Here is a 20,916-nt window from a genome sequence, read left to right on the forward strand (position 1 = left end):
CAAAATGACTCAACGCACTGCAAGCCAGATGGGCTCTTTCCTTCATCCGCTTTAACTTCTCAATTACATACATGCCAGGGTCCCGGAATGTGAAGCTGGACGCTCTGTCCCGGCAGTTTTCGACGCACAAGGAGAAACAGGATCCTGAGCCCATCCTTCCAGCAACTTGCACTATTGGAGCAATCACATGGGAGATCGAGTTGGCCGTTCGGGAGATTAAGAGCCGAACCGGATCCCGGAGGAGGGCTCGCAGGGCAATCTTTGTTCCGTCCACCGTCCACTCCCGGGTGCCACACTGGGCTCATACCGCCTGCTTCACATGCCATTTAGAAGTAAACAGAATGATTACCTTCATCCAGCGCTATTTCTGGTGACTCACCTTGTCACCAGATGCTCAGGAATATGTCTCCACCTGCTCTACATGTGCCCGAGACAAATTGGGGAATCAACCACCGACTGGCTTGCTACAACCACCAGCTCAGCCGTGGTTTAATATCATGTGGACTTCGCCATCGGCCTACCCCCGTCAGCAGGTAACAACACAATAATGACTGTTGCTGATCAGTTTTCTAAATCTGCTCACTTTGTAGCACTTCCTAAAGTCACATCGGTCCTGGAGACAGCCCAGCAGCTCACTAACCACGTGTTCGCCCTCCATGGCATCCCGGAGGATATAGTATGGGATCATGGACCTCAATTAACCTCTCAGGTATGAAAGGAACTCTGCTCACCTCTAGAAGAAAAGGTTAGTCTCTCTTCTGGTTACCACAGAGCAACGGACAAACGGAGCACGCCAGTCAGGAGCTGAAGACCGTGCTTCGCTGCATCGTCGCCTCCAACCAAACCATCTGGAGCGAGCAATTGCCCGGGGTGGAGTATACCCACAACAGCTTGAAGTCTTCGGCTACAGGGCGTACTCCCTAGGGTATCAGCCCCCCCGTTCTTGGCCGTGGAAGGTGAGTACTTTGTTCCTTTGGTCCAGTTTCACCTCTGCATGTGTCGCCAGCTTTGGAGGGCCACTCAGGTGGCACTGTTACGCACCAAAGAATGCAACAAACATGCCGACTGGCATAAAACTCCCGCTCCAGAATACACCATCGGTCAGAAGGTACAGTTGTCCACACACTACGTACCTCTTCATACTGAATCTAAGAAACTCAAATCAACATTCATCAGGTTGTTTGAAATCGCAGCACTGGTTAACCCAGTTTCTGTTCACCTTAATCTCTCTCATAATATGAAAATACACAACGTCTTTCATGTGTTCCAAATAAAGTCATGTCTCTCTAGTCCATTGTGCTGAAGAGAAGGGTGTGAGTGGATTACCTTGCTTCCCCCCCCCAGAGCCCCAGACCAGTTCCCAAGTCACTGTAGGAATAGATCTATATAGCACTGTGATTTCCTCACAGCTTGTGTTTTTATAAGATGTGACTCAACTTTACTACAATTATATGACCCACTGAAGCAGCCAAGATTATGATTTGTATTACAGGCTTTTGACATGAATAGATTATTCTTTATTAAATCCTATTAAGTTGGTATAAATTTGTCCTGCATTGGATTTTATTGTGGATTTGTTTGGTTCTGCATAAACACATTCCCTACTGTATATGTAATTTTTTAAGCTTAAGCTCCATTTGTTACTCTTCTGTTTCTTTTGCACTTGTCCTTATGCTGGTGCACCAATGGTTTGGTTGGAGATGCACAGGCTTAGTGTTTTAATTTGAAAGATGCAGAGAAAGCAGGAAGAATGTGCAGGACACAGTGCAGAACCACAAGAATCCGGTTGTTCAGTGATGACGCGACGAATCCTACTTCCGGTTCTAAAGTAGTCTGCGTTTAATATGGCTTTTGTGTTGTTAACATGTTTAATGTTATGTATTTTCTTCTATTTGATCTCAAAAAGCTCCTAAAACAGTCAGTGATCCCTGTTGACCTCCCTCGGCTTTTATTACCACTAATCATTTATTTAAGCTCGGTTTTTAAAACCTTAGGATGTAACTACAGCCCAGCCCATGCAGCAGTATATGAATGACTAACCTCGTATTGTGGATGGATTATCTCAGTTGTTCTCCTGGCTGAAGTTTGGACCTTTTACAGCATCCTGCCATGCGATTACATTTGTTCCTGACCACCGAGAACACTCACGTTAACTTTTATCGAGTGGAAAAAAAGTTAGCTTGTTTATATTATGCTAACATAGCTGTGTCGCTAGCGGTCACGTAGCACATCATTATATACCAGCTAGCCAAACTTCAGTAACCCTACAAACATCACTGCTGTTTAGTTTTCTGTCTTCATTTATGCTGGAAGTGATAGCAGAGCTGTACGTTTTAATTTGTTTCCAAAACCCTGCAGTCAGGACATGCTATATTGTATTTAGATAGAAGCTAGCGAGCTAACTTCCTGCTAACTTCTAACTCCGTTAAATGTCATAAATTCCGTTTTCATGGATGCCTGGATGTTAAACTCAATTGTTACACCTGGTAGAGCAGAACGCTGATCATTTTATTAAAGATGAAAGACTTTAGACAGTTTTTCAACTCTCAGTAATGCCATAGTGATCGTTTGATATATGGACCTGCAGCGGAGTTTAGACCCAGACACGGCTAGTGACGTCAGACTGAACAACCGGATAGGAAGGATAGGGGGTGATTGTGGCTCAAAAGTTGGCAGTTCGTCTTGTAATCGGAAGGTTGCCGGTTGGAGCCCTGGCTCCGACAGTCTCGGTCGTTGTGTCCTTGGGCAAGACACTTCACCCGTTTCCTACTGGTGGTGGTCAGAGGGCCCAGTGGAGCCAGTGTCCAGCAGCCTTGCCTCTGTCAGTTTCTACAATGTAGCTTGCCATCAACAGTGTGTGAATGGGTGGATGACTGTATGTAGTGCAAAGCACTTTGGGGTCCATAGGGACTAAGTAAAGCGCTATCCGGTCGTTAAGTGATGACGTGACGAAGCCTACTTCCGGGCCTAAAGTAGTCTGCGTTTAATATGGCTTTTGTGTTGTTAACATGTTTTATGTTATGTATTTTCTTCTATTTAATCTCAAAAAGCTCCTAAAACAGTCAGTGATCACTGTTGACCTCCCTCGGCTTTTATTACTGCTAATCATTTATTTAAGCTCAGTTTTTAAAAACCTTAGGATGTAACTACAGCCCAGCCCATGCAGCAGTATATGAATGACTAACCTCGTATTGTGGATGGATTATCTCAGTTGTTCTCCTGGCTGAAGTTTGGTCCTTTTACAGCATCCTGCCATGCAATTACATTTGTTCCTGACCACCGAGAACACTCACGTTATCGAGTGGAAAAAAAGTTATCTTGTTTATATTATGCTAACATAGCTGTGTCGCTAGCGGTCACGCAGCACATCATTATATACCAGCTAGCCAAACTTCAGTAACCCTACAAACGTCACTGCTGTTTTCTGTCTTCATTTATGTTGGAAGTGATAACAGAGCTGTACGTTTTAATTTGTTTCCAAAACCCTGCAGTCAGGACATGCTATATTGTATTTAGATAGAAGCTAGCGAGCTAACTTCCTGCTAACTTCTAACTCCGTTAAATGTCATAAATTCCGTTTTCATGGATGCCTGGATGTTAAACTCAATTGTTACACCTGGTAGAGCAGAACGCTGATCATTTTATTAAAGATGAAAGACAGTTTTTCAACTCTCAGTAATGCCATAGTGATCGTTTGATATATGGACATATATGGTATATGGATATATGGACGGCTAGTGACGTCAGACTTAACGACCGGATACAAATACAGGCCATTTACCATAAGCGTCAGGTTCTACTTGTGGGAACCTGCTGTGCTCGTCAAACAGGTACAATGATCCTCTGCTGCCCCCCTAGACAAAAAAGAAGTAATGCAAATAAATCCCACCCCCTTTTTTCTCTCTCTGTCTCCCTCACTTCTGGATCATTGTGGGTTTTCCTTCTTGTCTTCACATGGAAACAGAACATTGGGTTCTACTTAGCAGAGCCTCAAAATTAACCGCTCTGTGAAACAATCGATCCCAGTACGTCCTGATTCATAACTCTCACACACACAGGCTTTATGCACCTGCCACAGCTTCTTTTCAACTTCACTTGTAACTGATGAGCACTCCATTGGGAATCTAAAATAGCTGTTTTCTTCAGCTACATGAGTGAGACACTGATGCACTAAAACCCAGCAAACACAATTTAGATCTGCTCTCGACTGCTGATGTTTTCCTGCACTTGTGTTCAGTGATTGAGGACAGCATTCATCGCTCCCAGTGAACAGAGAGCATCATCAGACTGGTCCCGTGATGCTCCCTGTCAAAGAAAATTGACACTGGCAAGCTTATCTATAACCCCTGGCACAGTTCAGAGATTTCTTGCTTGTGTAAAAATATCAGCACAATACAGAAACTCTTCGTCACAACAGTCTCTCTACTGAAGAGTCAGCCCCTCATGATGTCAGACAGAACCTCCCCTGGTTGGCGTCAAATACACGACACTTCAGAGAACTTATAAATGAACACCTGTAACACGCTCAGCGTCACACTTACTGCTCAGCTTAGAGGAATCATTCAAACAGGTGAGTAGAACATTGAGATGCTTTAAAATGATTTTGTACTTGGGTTTTATTTCAAGAAGTTTGTTTCTAATCAAACTGTTTCACTCAGTATGTGTCCTTGATAAGAGCACAGATGCCAAACCATATATTAAAGTAACAGATCAATAATTCAGATTTGAGGGATTAGAGGTTAACTCTGTTCCAAGAAATTATCAAAGTGACAAATGGAAAGAGGTCTGTTTATTTTTTCCTCGCTTGACATTGCGCACATCTTCATCTTCATCTTCGTTATGCATGGAGTGACTTTATTTAATAAAAAATGGTAGCATCTCTGCGTGCTTTAGCTGTAAAAGGTGTTTTCTATTTAAAAACAAACATATGAACATATCTACAGTGACAAGAATGCTGCAAAGGACAAATCTGAAATTAAATTTAAAAAACATGTGATTTTTGGTGGGTAATTACAATATGAGTTTTCATAAAACATGACAGAAGTGTTCCAAATTTCAAAATCAAATATTTAATAGCCTTTGCTTTCATGCATTATTGGATGCAGTGCAATACAATAATCAGCAAAAATCACCTCATCAGAATTTTAAAAATGCAAATCAACATCAGTACAGTGCTGTGATCCACACCTGATTAAACCCTCAGAAATGTGTTCTTTGTAAATTCTGTAATATAGACTTCATTTTCCAGTGATTACCCAAAGAAATATACAATTGATTAGATGTGACATTTCCAGGGACGAGCATCTTTGCCAAAGATTACTCCTCCCGTGATTAGTCCCACCGGAGTGTTTGTGGCCTGCAGCAGAAGCACCTCAGAAACATCGCCCACTAAGGAACAGAGCTCAAGAAAGATCTGTATTATAGCAGAACAGTTCCCTTGATGGCAAGAAACAGTCACAGCCTCTGGCTTTAATAGTTCATTACTGGAGGTAGCTCAGGTGTACTCCATTTAAAAACTCTTGCACTTTCACATTGTTCAAATCAAGCTGACTACGAGCTGCTGCAAACATTCCCAAAGCCCAGAACAAAACCTGATATTTATCAATAAAAGCTGCAGAAGAAAAATCAAAAATCTTCTTTTAGGACCCAAAGACGGAGAACCTAAGCTTGTGGCTTATGAATGTTTTTATTCCATCAGTCCACCTTTGATAAAATTCATTTTCCAAGTTATCATCCTTCTTTTTTGAAATTAGCTTAAAGATGAGCTAAATGTCAGAAATGGGCTTTTAAAAGCTCCCAGAAATGACCAAATTCCCACTGACATTACTTACAATAATCTTGAACAGAATATGACCTTTTCCATTTTAATTTGGCAATCACTGCCCTTTTTATCCTTCTGTGAAAGGGTGGTGCTTTTAGAATGACTCTCTTAAGTGAGTTACATGTTCCTAGGGGGAGTCACGTTTCCCAGAGGAGAGTCCGCACAGACACAATAACATGATAACAGCCTGAGGAGAGGCTCTGACGGTGTTTGTGACATGTTTTTACTGTCTGGGAATGGTCTCTGGAGCTACTTTATCTCTACTTGTAAGATAAATCTCAGCAGGGATTCTAATTAACAGACAGGCTGTGGCTTCACTAATTTAAAAGAAATTGAAACACTTTAATTGCATGGCTTCAGTGGTATCAGCTGCTGTTTTCTACGACTGGTCAGAAGTAGCTCAATAATCCTTCTCGCTCCTCTCCCATCAGACTGCTGATTTTTGTGGTAGCACAAACATGGACACAAATGATTCATCACTCAGCTCAACATCCATCCTGACCCAGCTGCCTCTCAATACCACAGCATTCATAAACAGCACGGTAAAATCCTTCAGTGTGTTTGATGGGTGCGAAAACCTGATAGAGGCCATTCTCTTTGACCTGGCCATGCAGTGCATCAATGTAATTGTGGGTATCCCGGCCAACTTACTCGTCATTGCTATTCTCATCCACAATCGCAAAGAGCCCTCCACTTCAGACATATTCTTGGGCTGCTTGGCCTTCATGGATGCCTACTTTGGTGCAATGACCCCCCTGAGCTTTCTTAATCTCTACCTCTGGCAGCTCAAAGAGGTGTGGTCTGCCCTTAAGTTCTCCTTTGGCGTGAAAGATACCAGCGGTCCGTTGTTCCTCTCCTGCATCTGCTTGGATCGCTTTGTAGCTGTACTCTTTCCAATCGCTTTTGGGCAACTTAAACACTTCAAGTACAGGTTAGGCCTCTCAGTGCTGGTGCTCTGCCTCACCTTTGCATACTCAGCAGCCAAGATGGTGGGAGGACTCCCCAACTTTGAAAAGCTGTTCACCGGTGAGGTAGTGGCAACATTTACTTGGATGATGGTGTGTAACGCAAGCATCCTGTGGGCACTGAAGAAGTCCACCGGTGCAGGGAAAGATGCAATGCACCCCATGAAAAAGAAGGCCTTCAAGATGGTGCTCTCTATCCTGTGTATCATCGTGTTCAACTACCTGCCACTTGTTGCTCTGTTTCCATTTGAGGACTACTACTCACCTGATGTGTTTCGCTGCTACGTGCAGCCCGCGGGTTTTGCCTTTCTGAACATCAGCAGCACAATCCAGCCCCTTGTCTACTTGTCTCGTCTAGAGAAGGTGCCTTTCCTCTCTGACGCCTGCATTAAAAAGATTACTTCCTGTTTCAACGCAGAGAAGAACCAGAATCCACAGCAGCAAAACCCACCTGCTTAGATTCACAAAATATAAAAATATAACACACATATTAAAATCTATGAAAAATAATTGTCTGCAACTGTGAGAGTCAAATCCTGAGTGTAAAGTCCTGCTTTGTTTGTTTGTTTTTTCACAGTTTACGTTTTACTTGAATGCATTTTTTTCATAATTAGTGAAAGAAATCTGTATCAAAGATTGAATCAATAATTAATCAACAAGTAGACAATGTTAAAATTATAAGCATTTTAATTTCATGTTTTCATAATGTGATGAATTTCTACGAGGAACATGTGAACTATTTGATTGTGTTTTGGCGCCACCGTGAGGACAAAATACATCAATAAACTTTATCCTTCCAGTGAATGTGTGGACCAGTGACTGTGGTGAGGTTGTGAGGACATTTAGGCTCAGAATCCCAATCAGCATCATACTGATAGCAAAAGGAGCATCTATCTGTTTCATGTGTGATGTCTTTCTCAAGGTGCATGGTGCAGGACGGGGTGTATACATTCCCCACATACCTCTCCAACATAATAATGAATGAATAAGTCAAACAGTGAGTTTTTAACAAGGGTTAGTGTTTGCCACACACCAAAAACTCAGCTGCACCACTACAGGGAAAAAACACTACATATGATTTTATGCGTCTTTGCCTACCTGCCCCTGAGCCCTTCACTGGTGAGCTATCAAAGTGTGCTGGGTTTTAATGCAAATTTTGTTGAATTTTTGTCAACAAAGGAGTTTGTTTGAAGATGATGGCGCAAAACTTGCAGTTTTTGTTCACTTGTTGTGCGACTGCACACTGCAGTGGGCTCAGGTGGTTCTCCGAGCCGACCCCGAAATAACCTATCCTGCTTTTCTGTTAAAGTTTAAGAGTGTGTTTGACAAGGGGTCGAGCGCCAAAGCGGCGGCTCATTGCCTGCTGAACTTGAAGCAGGGGCGGCAGACCATTGCCAACTACTCCATTGACTTCCAGATCCAGGCCAAAGAAACTCACTGGGGAGAGAACGTGCTGCGAGGTACCTTGTTAAATAATCTTTGTGATGAATTTAAGGACGATTTGACAATGCGGGTATTGCCCACCTCTTTGGGTGCATTGTTAACATTAGGTAAGTCCCAATTCCTAGGCCGCAGCCACCGAAGGCCGATTACATCACAGCCAGGCAACGACGGCTGGCCCAATTTAAAGGCTGCACCAAATGTGGCTAAAAAATGTCCCTGGTTTTGAAGGATGGGTCAATTGCATCCTTCCTGGCCCAGCCTACCCCCGAATTCATAGCACCGCCCAGCCAATTCCAGGTACGGTCATCCTCACTTTATTAGTTATGCTGCAATAGACATAGGCTGCCGGGGGATTCCCATGATGCATTGAGTTTTTCCTTTCCAGTCACCTTTCTCACTCACTATGTATTAACAGACCTCTCTGCATTGAATCATATCTGTTATTAACCTCTGTCTCTCTTCCACAGCATGTCTTTTATCCTGTCTTCCTTCTCTCACCCCAACCGGTCGCAGCAGATGGCCGCCCCTCCCTGAGCCTGGTTCTGCCGGAGGTTTCTTCCTGTTAAAAGGGAGTTTTTCCTTCCCACTGTTGCCAAAGTGCTTGCTCATAGGGGGTCATATGATTGTTGGGTTTTTCTCTGTATCTATGAAGCGCCTTGAGGCAACTTATGTTGTGATTTGGCGCTATATAAATAAAATTGAATTGAATTGAATCCGGAAACCATTCAGAAAACATCAGTTTTATTTGTATTTCAAGCTCCTCAAACACCGTTTGTTTTAGGTCACCACTGGTTGCAACAACATAACCCTCATATTAATTGGAAGAAGACGTGCACGTCTGGGTGGGAGGAGTGCCACATGAACTGTCTTAAATCTGCCACTCCCCCCGCTTCCGCATTCAAATTGCCACCAGTCTCCCAACCCCTAGATCTTTCTCTATTGCCATCGGTCTATCGCGACCTGGCCAAAGTGTTTCGTAAAGATCGAGTTCGGGCATTATGCACCCCACAGGCTGAATGACTGCGCAATGGAACTGCTCCTGCACCCATCCTGGCACAACCCGACTTGCACCTCCAGTTTATAGTGGAGGTGGATGCCTGGGATTCTGGAGTCGGCGCCACCCTCTCCCAGCAACGAGATGGTAAGCTATGGCCCTGTGCCTTTTTCTCTCGCCATCTCTCTCCTACAGTGCCCAACTATGATGTGGGAGACTGGAAGTTCTTTGCAATCAAACTGGCCTTGGAGGAGTGGAGGCACTGGTTGGAGGGCATGGCTCAGCCATTTATCGTTTAGACAGACCATAAGAACCTGGCTTACTTACATGGAGCAAAATGACTCAACGCACTGCAAGCCAGATGGGCCCTTTCCTTCATCCGCTTTAACTTCTCAATTACATACATGCCAGGGTCCCGGAATGTGAAGCTGGACGCTCTGTCCCGGCAGTTTTCGACGCACAAGGAGAAACAGGATCCTGAGCCCATCCTTCCAGCAACTTGCACTATTGGAGCAATCACATGGGAGATCGAGTTGGCCGTTCGGGAGATTAAGAGCCGAACCGGATCCCGGAGGAGGGCTCGCAGGGCAATCTTTGTTCCGTCCACCGTCCACTCCCGGGCGCCACACTGGGCTCATACCGCCTGCTTCACATGCCATTTAGAAGTAAACAGAATGATTACCTTCATCCAGCGCTATTTCTGGTGACTCACCTTGTCACCAGATGCTCAGGAATATGTCTCCACCTGCTCCACATGTGCCCGAGACAAATTGGGGAATCAACCACCGACTGGCTTGCTACAACCACCAGCTCAGCCGTGGTTTAATATCACGTGGACTTCGCCATCGGCCTACCCCCGTCAGCAGGTAACAGCACAATAATGACTGTTGCTGATCAGTTTTCTAAACCTGCTCACTTTGTAGGACTTCCTAAAGTCACATCGGTCCTGGAGACAGCCCAGCAGCTCACTAACCACGTGTTTGCCCTCCATGGCATCCCGGAGGATATAGTATGGGATCATGGACCTCAATTAACCTCTCAGGTATGGAAGGAACTCTGCTCACCTCTAGAAGAAAAGGTTAGTCTCTCTTCTGGTTACCACAGAGCAACGGACAAACGGAGCACGCCAGTCAGGAGCTGAAGACTATGCTTCACTGCATCGTCGCCTCCAACCAAACCATCAGGAGCGAGCAATTGCCCGGGGTGGAGTATACCCACAACAGCTTGAAGTCTTCGGCTACAGGGCGTACTCCCTAGGGTATCAGCCCCCCCGTTCTTGGCCGTGGAAGGTGAGTACTTTGTTCCTTTGGTCCAGTTTCACCTTTGCATGTGTCGCCAGCTTTGGAGGGCCACTCAGGTGGCATTGTTACGCACCAAAGAATGCAACAAACATGCCGACTGGCATAAAACTCCCGCTCCAGAATACACCATTGGTCAGAAGGTACAGTTGTCCACACACTACGTACCTCTTCATACTGAATCTAAGAAACTCAAATCAACATTCATCAGGTTGTTTGAAATCGCAGCGCTGGTTAACCCAGTTTCTGTTTGCCTTAATCTCTCTCATAATATGAAAATACACAACGTCTTTCATGTGTCCCAAATAAAGTCATGCCTCTCTAGTCCATTGTGCTGAAAAGAAGGGTATGAGTGGATTACCTTGCTTTTCCCCCCCATAGCCCCAGACCAGTTCCCAAGTCACTGTAGGAATAGATCTATATTATATATTATATTATATTATATATATTTTTCCCTGACCAGAACTCTGTCTGCATGTGAATCCATCTGTTAGCCATGATAAGATGTCCCCACAAGGATATGAAAACACAACTCTGTGTGTGTGTGTGTGTGTGTGTGTGTGTGTGTGTGTGTGTGTGTGTGTGTGTGTGTGTGTGTGTGTGTGTGTGTGTGTGCAAGTAAGTGGGTGTATGTACTGGTGGGAATTTACCTGCATCTCTCTCATGCAGATGAGACTGGAGACAGCTGGATGTCTGTGGACAGTCTCTGCCTCCTCTGTACGCACACATGTTACATCACGGTTTAAATCCACAATAAGACAATAAAATGCTGATATCTCACATGCATAGCATCCAAAGCACATTTGCTATTTGATTTTAATTATGTTAATTATCACAGTGTGTTGCATGCTGTTGATGGTGCTGTGATTAGGTTTTCTGCACAATATCAGTAGCAACTTTTCTAATAATTTTGCTTTTGGCAGACATATGCTAAGGCCTGATTCTGACTAATACCAAAGACTGAAGCTCGCCATCATAGGATTGTGTTTACTTTGTAAATGTATAAATGTGAAACTGATGGTCACATCTGGAGGAAGAAAGATTTATGTAATAGATGAAGGTGGAAAGGATAGATTGTCAAACAGGTACAATGATCCTCTGCTGTCCCCCTAGTCAAAAAAGAAGTAATGCAAGTAAATCCCACCCCTTTTTTTCTCTCTCTGTCTCCCTCACTTCTGGATCATTGTGGGTTTTCCTTCTTGTCTTCACATGGAAACAGAACACTGGGTTCTACTTTAACCGCTCTGTGAAACATTCGGTCCCAGTACGTCCTGATTCATAACTCTCACACACACAGGCTTTATGCACCTGCCACATCTTTTTTCACCTTCACTTGTAACTGATGAGCACTCCATTGGGAATCTAAACTAGCTGTTTTCTTCAGCTACATGAGTGAGACACTGATGCATTAAAACCCAGCAAACACAATTTAGATCTGCTCTCGACTGCTGATGTTTTCCTGCACTTGTGTTCAGTGATTGAGGACAGCATTCATCACTCCCAGTGAACAGAGAGCATCATCAGACTGGTCCCGTGATGCTCCCTGTCAAAGAAATTGACACTGGCAAGCTTATCTATAACCCCTGGCACAGTTCAGAGATTTCTTGCTTGTGTAAAAATATCAGCACAATACAGAAACTCTTCATCACAACAGTCTCTCTACTGAAGAGTCAGCCCCTCATGATGTCAGACAGAACCTCCCCTGGTTGGCGTCAAATACACGACACTTCAGAGAACTTATAAATGAACACCTGTAACACGCTCAGCGTCACACTTACTGCCCAGCTTAGAGGAATCATTCAAACAGGTGAGTAGAACATTGAGATGCTTTAAAATGCTTCAAAGGCCAATGTGATTTTGTACATGGGTTTTATTTCAAGAAGTTTGTTTCTAATCAAACTGCTTCACTCAGTATTTGTCCTTGATAAGAGCACAGATGCCAAACCATATATTAAAGTAACAGATCAATAATTCAGATTTGAGGGATGAGGGGTTAACTCTGTTTTGCAAGAAATTATCAAAGTGAGAAATAGACAGAGGTCCGTTTACTTTCTCTTCGTTTGACATTGCGCACATCTTCATCTTCATCTTCGTTATGCATGGAGTGACTTTATTTAATAACAAACGGTAGCATTTCTGCGTGTTTTAGCTGTAAAGCAAAAAACATATGAAATTATCTACAGTGACTAGAATTCTGCAAAGGACAAATCTGAAATTTTTTTAAGAAAAAATAATTTTTGGTGGGTAATTACAATATGAGTTTTCATAAAACATGATAGAAGTAATCGAAATTTCAAAATCAAATATTTAATAGCCTTTGCTTTCATGCATTATTGGATGCAGTGCAATACAATAATCAGCAAAAATCACCTCATTAGAATTTTAAAAATGCAAATCAACATCAGTACAGTGCTGTGATCCACACCTGATTAAACCCTCAGAAATGTGTTCTTTGTAAATTCTGTAATATAGACTTCATTTTCCAGTGATTGCCCAAAGAAAAATACAATTGATTAGATGTGACATTTCCAGGGACGAGCATCTTTGCCAAAGATTACTCCTCCCGTGATTAGTCCCACCGGAGTGTTTGTGGCCTGCAGCAGAAGCACCTCAGAAACATCGCCCACTAAGGAACAGAGCTCAAGAAAGATCTGTATTATAGCAGAACAGTTCCCTTGATGGCAAGAAACAGTCACAGCCTCTGGCTTATTATAGTCCATTACTTGAGGTAGCTCAGGTGTACTCCATTTGAAACAAAACATTCACATTGTTCAAATCAAGCTGACTACGAGCTGCTGCAAACATTCCCGAAGCCCAGAACAAAACCTGATATTCATCAAAAAAAACTGCAGAAGAAAAATCAAAAATCTTCTTGTAGGACCCAAAGACGGAGAACCTAAGCTTGTGGCTTATGAATGTTTTTATTCCATCAGTCCACCTTTGATAAAATTCATTTTCCAAGTTATCATCCTTCTTTTTTGAAATTAGCTTAAAGATGAGCTAAATGTCAGAAATGGGCTTTTAAAAGCTCCCAGAAATGACCAAATTCCCACTGACATTACTTACAATAATCTTGAACAGAATATGACCTTTTCCATTTTAATTTGGCAATCACTGCCCTTTTTATCCTTCTGTGAAAGGGTGGTGCTTTTAGAATGACTCTCTTAAGTGAGTTACATGTTCCTAGGGGGAGTCACGTTTCCCAGAGGAGAGTCCGCACAGACACAATAACATGATAACAGATAAGGAGAAGCCCTGACGGTGTTTATGACATGTTTTTACTGTCTCTGGAGCTACTTTATCTCTACTTGTAAGATGAATCTCAGCAGATCAGAAGCAGGGATTCTAATTAACAGACAGGCTGTGGCTTCACAGATGTAAAAGAAACCAAAACACTTTAATAATTGCATGGCTTCAGTGGTATCAGCTGCTGTTTTCTACGACTGGTCAGAAGTAGCTCAATAATCCTTCTCGCTCCTCTCCCATCAGACTGCTGATTTTTGTGGTAGCACAAACATGGACACAAATGATTCATCACTCAGCTCAACATCCATCCTGACCCAGCTGCCTCTCAATACCACAGCATTCATAAACAGCACGGCAACATCCTTCAGTGCAGTTGATGGGTGCGAAAACCTGATAGAGGCCATTCTCTTTGACCTGGCCATGCAGTGCATCAATGTAATTGTGGGTATCCCGGCCAACTTACTCGTCATTGCTATTCTCATCCACAATCGCAAAGAGCCCTCCACTTCAGACATATTCTTGGGCTGCTTGGCCTTCATGGATGCCTACTTTGGTGCAATGACGACTGTGAGCTTTCTTAATGTCTACCTCTGGCAGCTCAAAGAGGTGTGGTCAGCCATTAAGTTCTCCTTTGGCGTGAAAGACACCAGCGGTCCGTTGTTCCTCTCCTGCATCTGCTTGGATCGCTTTGTAGCTGTACTCTTTCCAATCGCTTTTGGGCAACTTAAACACTTCAAGTACAGGTTAGGCCTCTCAGTGCTGGTGCTCTGCCTCACCTTTGCCTACTCAGCAGCCAAGATGGTGGGAGGACTCCCCAACTTTGAAAAGTTGTTCACCGGTGAGGTACTGGCAACATTTACTTGGATGGTGGTGTGTAACGCAAGCATCCTGTGGGCACTGAAGAAGTCCACCGGTGCAGGGAAAGATGCAATGCACCCCATGAAAAAGAAGGCCTTCAAGATGGTGCTCTCTATCCTGTGTATCATCGTGTTCAACTACCTGCCACTTGTTGCTCTGTTTCCATTTGAGGACTACTACTCACCTGATGTGTTTCGCTGCTACGTGCAGCCCGCGGGTTTTGCCTTTCTGAACATCAGCAGCACAATCCAGCCCCTTGTCTACTTGTCTCGTCTAGAGAAGGTGCCTTTCCTCTCTGACGCCTGCATTAAAAAGATTACTTCCTGTTTCAACCCAGAGAAGAACCAGAATCCACAGGAGCAAAACCCACCTGCTTAGATTCACAAAATATAAAAATATAACACACATATTAAAATTTATGAAAAATAATTGTCTGCAACTGTGAGAGTCAAATCCTGAGTGTAAAGTCCTGCTTTGTTTGTTTGTTTTTTCACAGTTTACGTTTTACTTGAATGCATTTTTTTCATAATCAGTGAAAGAAATCTGTATCGAAGATTGAATCAATAATTAATCAACAAGTAGACAATGTTAAAATTATAAGCATTTTAATTTCATGTTTTCATAATGTGATGAATTTCTACGAGGAACATGTGAACTATTTGATTGTGTTTTGGCGCCACCGTGAGGACAAAATACATCAATAAACTTTATCCTTCCAGTGAATGTGTGGACCAGTGACTGTGGTGAGGTTGTGAGGACATTTAGGCTCAGAATCCCAATCAGCATCATACTGATAGCAAAAGGAGCATCTATCTGTTTCATGTGTGATGTCTTTCTCAAGGTGCATGGTGCAGGACGGGGTGTATACATTCCCCACATACCTCTCCAACATAATAATGAATGAATAAGTCAAACAGTGAGTTTTTAACAAGGGTTAGTGTTTGCCACACACCAAAAACTCAGCTGCACCACTACAGGGAAAAAACACTACATATGATTTTATTCAATGTAGTTAAATGTGTTTTATACAGATCTATATTTGCTTTCCTACTGAGTGAACATTCATGCCATGCTCAAATGTATAAAGCAGACATGGCATACAAACCAATTGAAAAAGCCATCTTAACAACTAAATCTGTCTTCCAACACCTCTATAACCTATAATTAAGACCTGCTATATCATCCTCTTTAAATCCCAACATAAAGCGTGATTGTAAAGTTTACAGTTCATCATTTTAAAAGGGTTTTTATAACAAGGAGCTAATGGGGTCTCTGGAAAGTTATTATTCCACACTACTTACCCCTGTAAAGTTATTAGTTACTCTCATACTTGTGGTTTTGAACTAAATCAATTAACCAAAATATATTATGTTTGTACATTAGATAAAGATAGGGTAGAAATTTCCATCTTTGTCCTAAGCTAACCAGCTTCTAGCTTTTGTTGCACATACAGTCAATGAACATTTTGTTAGGTACACCTGTTCAGCTGCTTGCTAAAGTAAATATATAATCAGCCAATCAAATGGCAGCAGTTCAATACATTTGGGTAGGTAGGCATGGTTAAGACATCCTACTGAAGTTCAACTTGAGCATCAGAATTAGAAAGGATTTAAGTGACTTTGAACGTGGGATTGCTGTTGGTGCCAGATGGGATATTGTGAGTATTTTAGAAACTGCTGATCTAATGGGAATTTTCCACACAACCATCTCTGGAGTTTAAAGAGAATGGTCCAAAAGAAAAGGGATTATATTGCATCAGTAAGCCTTTCCTCTCAGTTCAAAGCAGCAACTCAAAGAATCACACATTAGATGGGCTACAGCAGCAGAAGACTGCATTAGGTCCTGTCAGCTAAAAACAGGAAACTGAGGCTAAAGTTCATACAGGCTGAACAAAACTGGACAATAGAAAATTGGAAAAATGATCCCTGGTCTGATGAGTTTTGACTTTTAATGCAACATCCACATGGTTGGATCTGAATTTAATATAAGATGAAAGCATGGGTCTATCCTGCATTGTCTCAACGGTTCAGTGGGGAATATTCTTGGCACACTTTATACTGTTAAAATGCCACAGCCCACTTGAGTATTGTTGCTGACCATGTCCATCCCTTTATGGTAAATGGACTGGTTCTCATATAATGCACTTCTACTCTACTGGAGCGCTCAAAGGGCTTTATGACCAAAGTGTACCCATCTGCTGATGGCCAATTCCAACAGGATATTACAGCATATTACAAAGTTCAAATACTCTTAAATTGGGTTTTATGACAGTGAGGTCACTGTATTCAGATTAGCTCCACAGTCACCAGATCTCAATCCAACAGAGCACCTTTTGGATGAGGTTGGAACAGGAGATTTGAATCACGGATGACAAACCTGCAACAACTGTGACACTATTGTGTCACCATAGACCAAAATCTCTGAGAAATATTTTCAGCACTTTGTCGAATCTGTGTCACAAAGAATTAGGGCAGTTCTGAAGTCCAAAGGAGGTCCGACATTGTACTAGCAAGGTGTACCTGATATAGTGTCCAGTGAGTATACATCAAGCCTGAAGAAGGAGCAATATTCCCATTACAGTAAAATGACTGCTTCAGTGGTAACATTACAGCAGGTCACTCCTCCCCACTTTGATAGTTTGACATTCATTTCATCCCGGGATTACATTTTCTCGCTTGATAAAGAATAAATGAGTCGTCCACTTATTGCCGCAACATTGTGACAAGTACCCTCTCTGGCAGTATTCGCAATGGATGACTGCTCTGTGTATAAAAATATGGAAATAAAGGTTCAGTGAAGGAGTGTGTAAATGCATATAAGAGTGTGTTGTCAGTGGCGTCAAAAAATGACACCGTTCCCTTGTTGTAATCGAGCTGAACTTTGACCTGCTTAGGTGTTCTAGAAACTGTCAGCAGGCTGGGTGGGGAGGCCATTGCTCTCAGGTCTCCATCCCGGAAACATAAAGTCCAGAAGCCATTCTTGGGCCGGGCAGAGATCTCTGTGTTTCTCGGTACAGACATGGAGGCAACACCCAGGAGCCAGTCATGATTACTTCCTGTTTCCACAACCCAGTGGTGACTTCCTGAGCCTAGTGCGGTCATGCCTACCACTTCAGCGCTCATATGGAAGCGCTCTGGGTTGTCAGGACATACACTGGGCTGCTTTGAGTAGTGCAGGGAAGTGAGATCGTCAGACAGGATGAGGCAAGGGTGTGCTGTGTTTGGATCTAAGGTTATGGGAGCTAAAAGACAGGAAATGTGCCAAAAACAATGATCTATTAATATTTTGTTGTGCAATTCTTAGGTAAAAGCGAATAATAATATTTAGGTATACTTACTATAATCAACATGGTCCAGGATTTTTTCCCAGACTCTGTACTTGAGGTTGTAGAGGTGTTTAGTCACATCAATCAGCAGCCCAGACATGTTCTCTGAACCAAGCACTATGCTTTTACATCTGTGATAACAACAGATGTCTTACACTGAGGATATGTGACACTGAAATTATTCTTCATCTCAGTAAACATGAAACAATAACTTGGGGGTAAAATGCAACTGACATATATCAAATCAAAGGTTTATTTATTCAAGTATTAATGATTAAGATAAATGTGCTTAGCAAAAACTGAATGTATACCAATCAAGTCTGAACAGATCCCATTAAACTTAACATTTTACACTCTACTCATGTAAAAAAAAGAAAAAGAAAAAAATGACACAGACCATTAATAGGTAATTACATATTTTGCACACATTTTTGTTTGCCTTTTAATAAACCTACCGGTCTTGTGTGTCTTTAAAATTCTGGGGGAGAGAAAAAAAAACATGTTAAGGCAGAGGCTTTTTGCAAACAATAAGGAGATAAGCTTCAAATTGGACAACACAAACCTTCAACAAAACCATATCGTCTTCTTTCAACTGTTCCTGTATGATGGCGATGGTCTCCGTAAGACACGTCACCTCAGCTGAAAGCTCTTTCATTTTCTCCTTCATCCCTGCTATCTTTTCTTCTTCCTCTTTTTTCACAGCAGCTAATCTAGCCGACTCTTCGTGGTAGAGGACTTGATGCAGCTGCTCAAAATGGTTCTTGATCATTTTCTGTGTCTCCAGCGCCTGACTCTGTGGGGGGGGATTATCACAAGCTCTTTTATTAGGTCAGGCATATTTTCCTGACAAATATGAAACATCTGTCAGCTCATCACAGGTTACCTTGATGCACATTAGTGTGTTATTGGACGGCATGTTAATTCTTTTGAGGTTGTCCAGCTTTTCTTGCAGGCTCTTGAGGGATAAAGCAAGTTCGTCCTGGAAGTAAAGCAGGCCTCAGTCAACAGACACCAAATTTAATGTGTAAAGTACTTTAGGTACTGCAGATCTGAGTTAATCCCTGAAAGGGTGCATTACATTCAGGCCTGACTTGTGGAGCAGCATTCTACCATAAGGTGTTACCTTAAAAGCAAACTGCAGAATTTGTTAAGATAACCAATAGCTATGTTTGTCTCCCTCACCTTGCAGTCCAGCAGTGCCTCATCTATAGGCGAGCAGTCGTGGGTCTTGTGCAGTTTGGACGACTGACACACCACGCAGATGGGCTGTTTGTCATTGAGGCAGAAGAGTTTCAGCTTCTCTCCATGAAGATTGCAGTTCACCTTGTCTTCCCCTTCCACTGAGCTCAGCCTCCTGACCTGAAGAACAGCCTCGCAAACATTTTTTAGCGCCAAGTTGCATGGAGGGTTGCACTTTGAAGCTTTTTTCCTACAAACTGGACACTCTCGTATCCCTGTGTCCCAGCAATGTTTTAGACAGCCCCTGCAAAAGCTGTGACTGCATGACAACAGAACAGGGTCTGTGAAAATGTCACAGCACACTGGGCACGTAAGATCCTCCTCTGGGAGTGACATGGCCAAGAGCTCGTCACGTATATAGAATAAATCCACAACTCCAACCAACAAGTCCTCGAGTTTAAGTCCTTAATGACTCCACGGTAAACAGCAACAACATAGTAGCATTATCACACCTAATTAAACTTGTCCCCAGAAAGCCTTAAAGCGTATGGACAGCTTAACTATTGTTCTTGACATGAAGTTCCAAATGCTGTTTTTCCTGTGCATGTCTACTGTGGGAGTAACATGAATCATGCAGCAGCTGAAAAAAAGGAAAGAGCCTGCATGCAGCATAGCTGGAAAGCAGGAAATAAAGCCCCATTGGCTAGTTGTTGAAGAATGGTGGAGGGTAGCTGGTAACTCAGAGCAGGTCTGGAATGTAATCATTCAGGATGTGACTGTTTTAGCGTTGACAGCCCATCCCACCAGCAAACCTTTGTTTTTACCTGGCCTTAATCTGCATACTTAAAAACTCACCATTCAATTACAGACTGGGAAGTTTAAAAAAAAATCAAACTGTAAAAAAAGGGGAAAAAACAACATCCAAACTCATACATCGGTGAACTGAGTGGCTCCTCATTCCCCATGTTTCCATTCATAGTAAGGCTTAGCTCTTGTAGCTGTTGAGTTTCGACACAAACAAGCTAAACCTGCCGTCAGCAACGACAGCAGGCCACATTTTAAGACTTGTGAAAATTAACGTGCTGGGTACAAAATGATAAAAGAGACACCTTTTACGATCTTCAAAAAGAAAAAAGAAAAAGGTGCGCAGCTCATGATGGGCAGAATATAAAATAGGTGGCAGCCAAAAATAGATTAAATGCAGACAGCATTTCATCTGAAATCGTACTTTTAGTACGGTTTAAGTCTGAGGAGAAGGCAGCAATTATTCTGTAAGAAGCTTTAGATGTATCCAATGTATAACAAAATGAAAGGATCTTTATATATAAACAGGTAGCCATGATATCCTGTGCAAAATGTAACTGCAACTTTAAAAAACTGGCTTTCTTTTTTTCAATAATGCCTGCACTGTGTTGGTGCATTTTCATAAGGCCACAGGCTTACATATTTACTAATATTAAAACGTCAGACATGTAAGGCCTCAGACTGACGTGAATGTTTCTGCTTTTCCTCTTTACTTCTTGTGTGCAAACCATGAATTGTGTTCCAGAAACATATTCAGCCACACGAGATGAAGATAAAAATAAGCACGGCAAAAGCCATCCTGGGTCAGACAGAAATGGGTCAAGCACTGATATTATGGAGGGAATCATGATGTGGCTTTTTTTACCTTTTTTTTTTGGGAAGGGGGGGGGGGGGATAACATCAAGTTAATGCGTTCAAAAGTACCAAATAGTCTACATATCACTTTAAGGCAGCTGGATGACTGGTGTTGTTTCATGTGAATA

At 42.5% G+C, this 20,916-nt stretch overlaps 3 protein-coding genes across 3 annotated transcripts; 2 read left to right on the forward strand and 1 right to left on the reverse strand.

Moving 5' to 3' along the window:
* The first annotated feature begins 5,333 nt into the window (after positions 1 to 5,333).
* LOC146576294 (G protein-coupled receptor 183-like) lies at positions 5,334 to 7,245 on the forward strand. The gene is made up of 2 exons (XM_085272659.1): positions 5,334 to 5,423; positions 6,253 to 7,245. Exon 2 carries the CDS (start codon positions 6,280 to 6,282, stop codon positions 7,243 to 7,245), a length of 966 nt encoding a protein of 321 aa, XP_085128785.1. The 5' UTR covers positions 5,334 to 5,423; positions 6,253 to 6,279.
* A 5,732-nt stretch (positions 7,246 to 12,977) lies between these two features.
* On the reverse strand, positions 12,978 to 20,246 carry LOC146576295 (zinc-binding protein A33). The gene is made up of 6 exons (XM_085271455.1): positions 19,133 to 20,246; positions 18,834 to 18,929; positions 18,513 to 18,743; positions 18,406 to 18,428; positions 17,963 to 18,081; positions 12,978 to 17,866 (listed from the first exon to the last, which is right to left on the reverse strand). Exons 1-6 carry the CDS (start codon positions 19,523 to 19,525, stop codon positions 17,328 to 17,330), a joined length of 1,401 nt encoding a protein of 466 aa, XP_085127581.1. The 5' UTR covers positions 19,526 to 20,246; the 3' UTR covers positions 12,978 to 17,327.
* LOC146576296 (G protein-coupled receptor 183-like) lies at positions 14,023 to 15,003 on the forward strand. The gene has a single exon (XM_085271456.1). It carries the CDS (start codon positions 14,038 to 14,040, stop codon positions 15,001 to 15,003), a length of 966 nt encoding a protein of 321 aa, XP_085127582.1. The 5' UTR covers positions 14,023 to 14,037.
* Positions 20,247 to 20,916: the final 670 nt, after the last annotated feature.

The sequence above is a fragment of the Mchenga conophoros genome, linkage group LG4 (assembly GCF_057382185.1).
Source record: "Mchenga conophoros isolate Kocher_MC1m ecotype Shallow Benthic linkage group LG4, M_conophoros_male_GT1.1, whole genome shotgun sequence".
Classification (NCBI taxonomy): Eukaryota; Metazoa; Chordata; class Actinopteri; order Cichliformes; family Cichlidae; genus Mchenga; species Mchenga conophoros.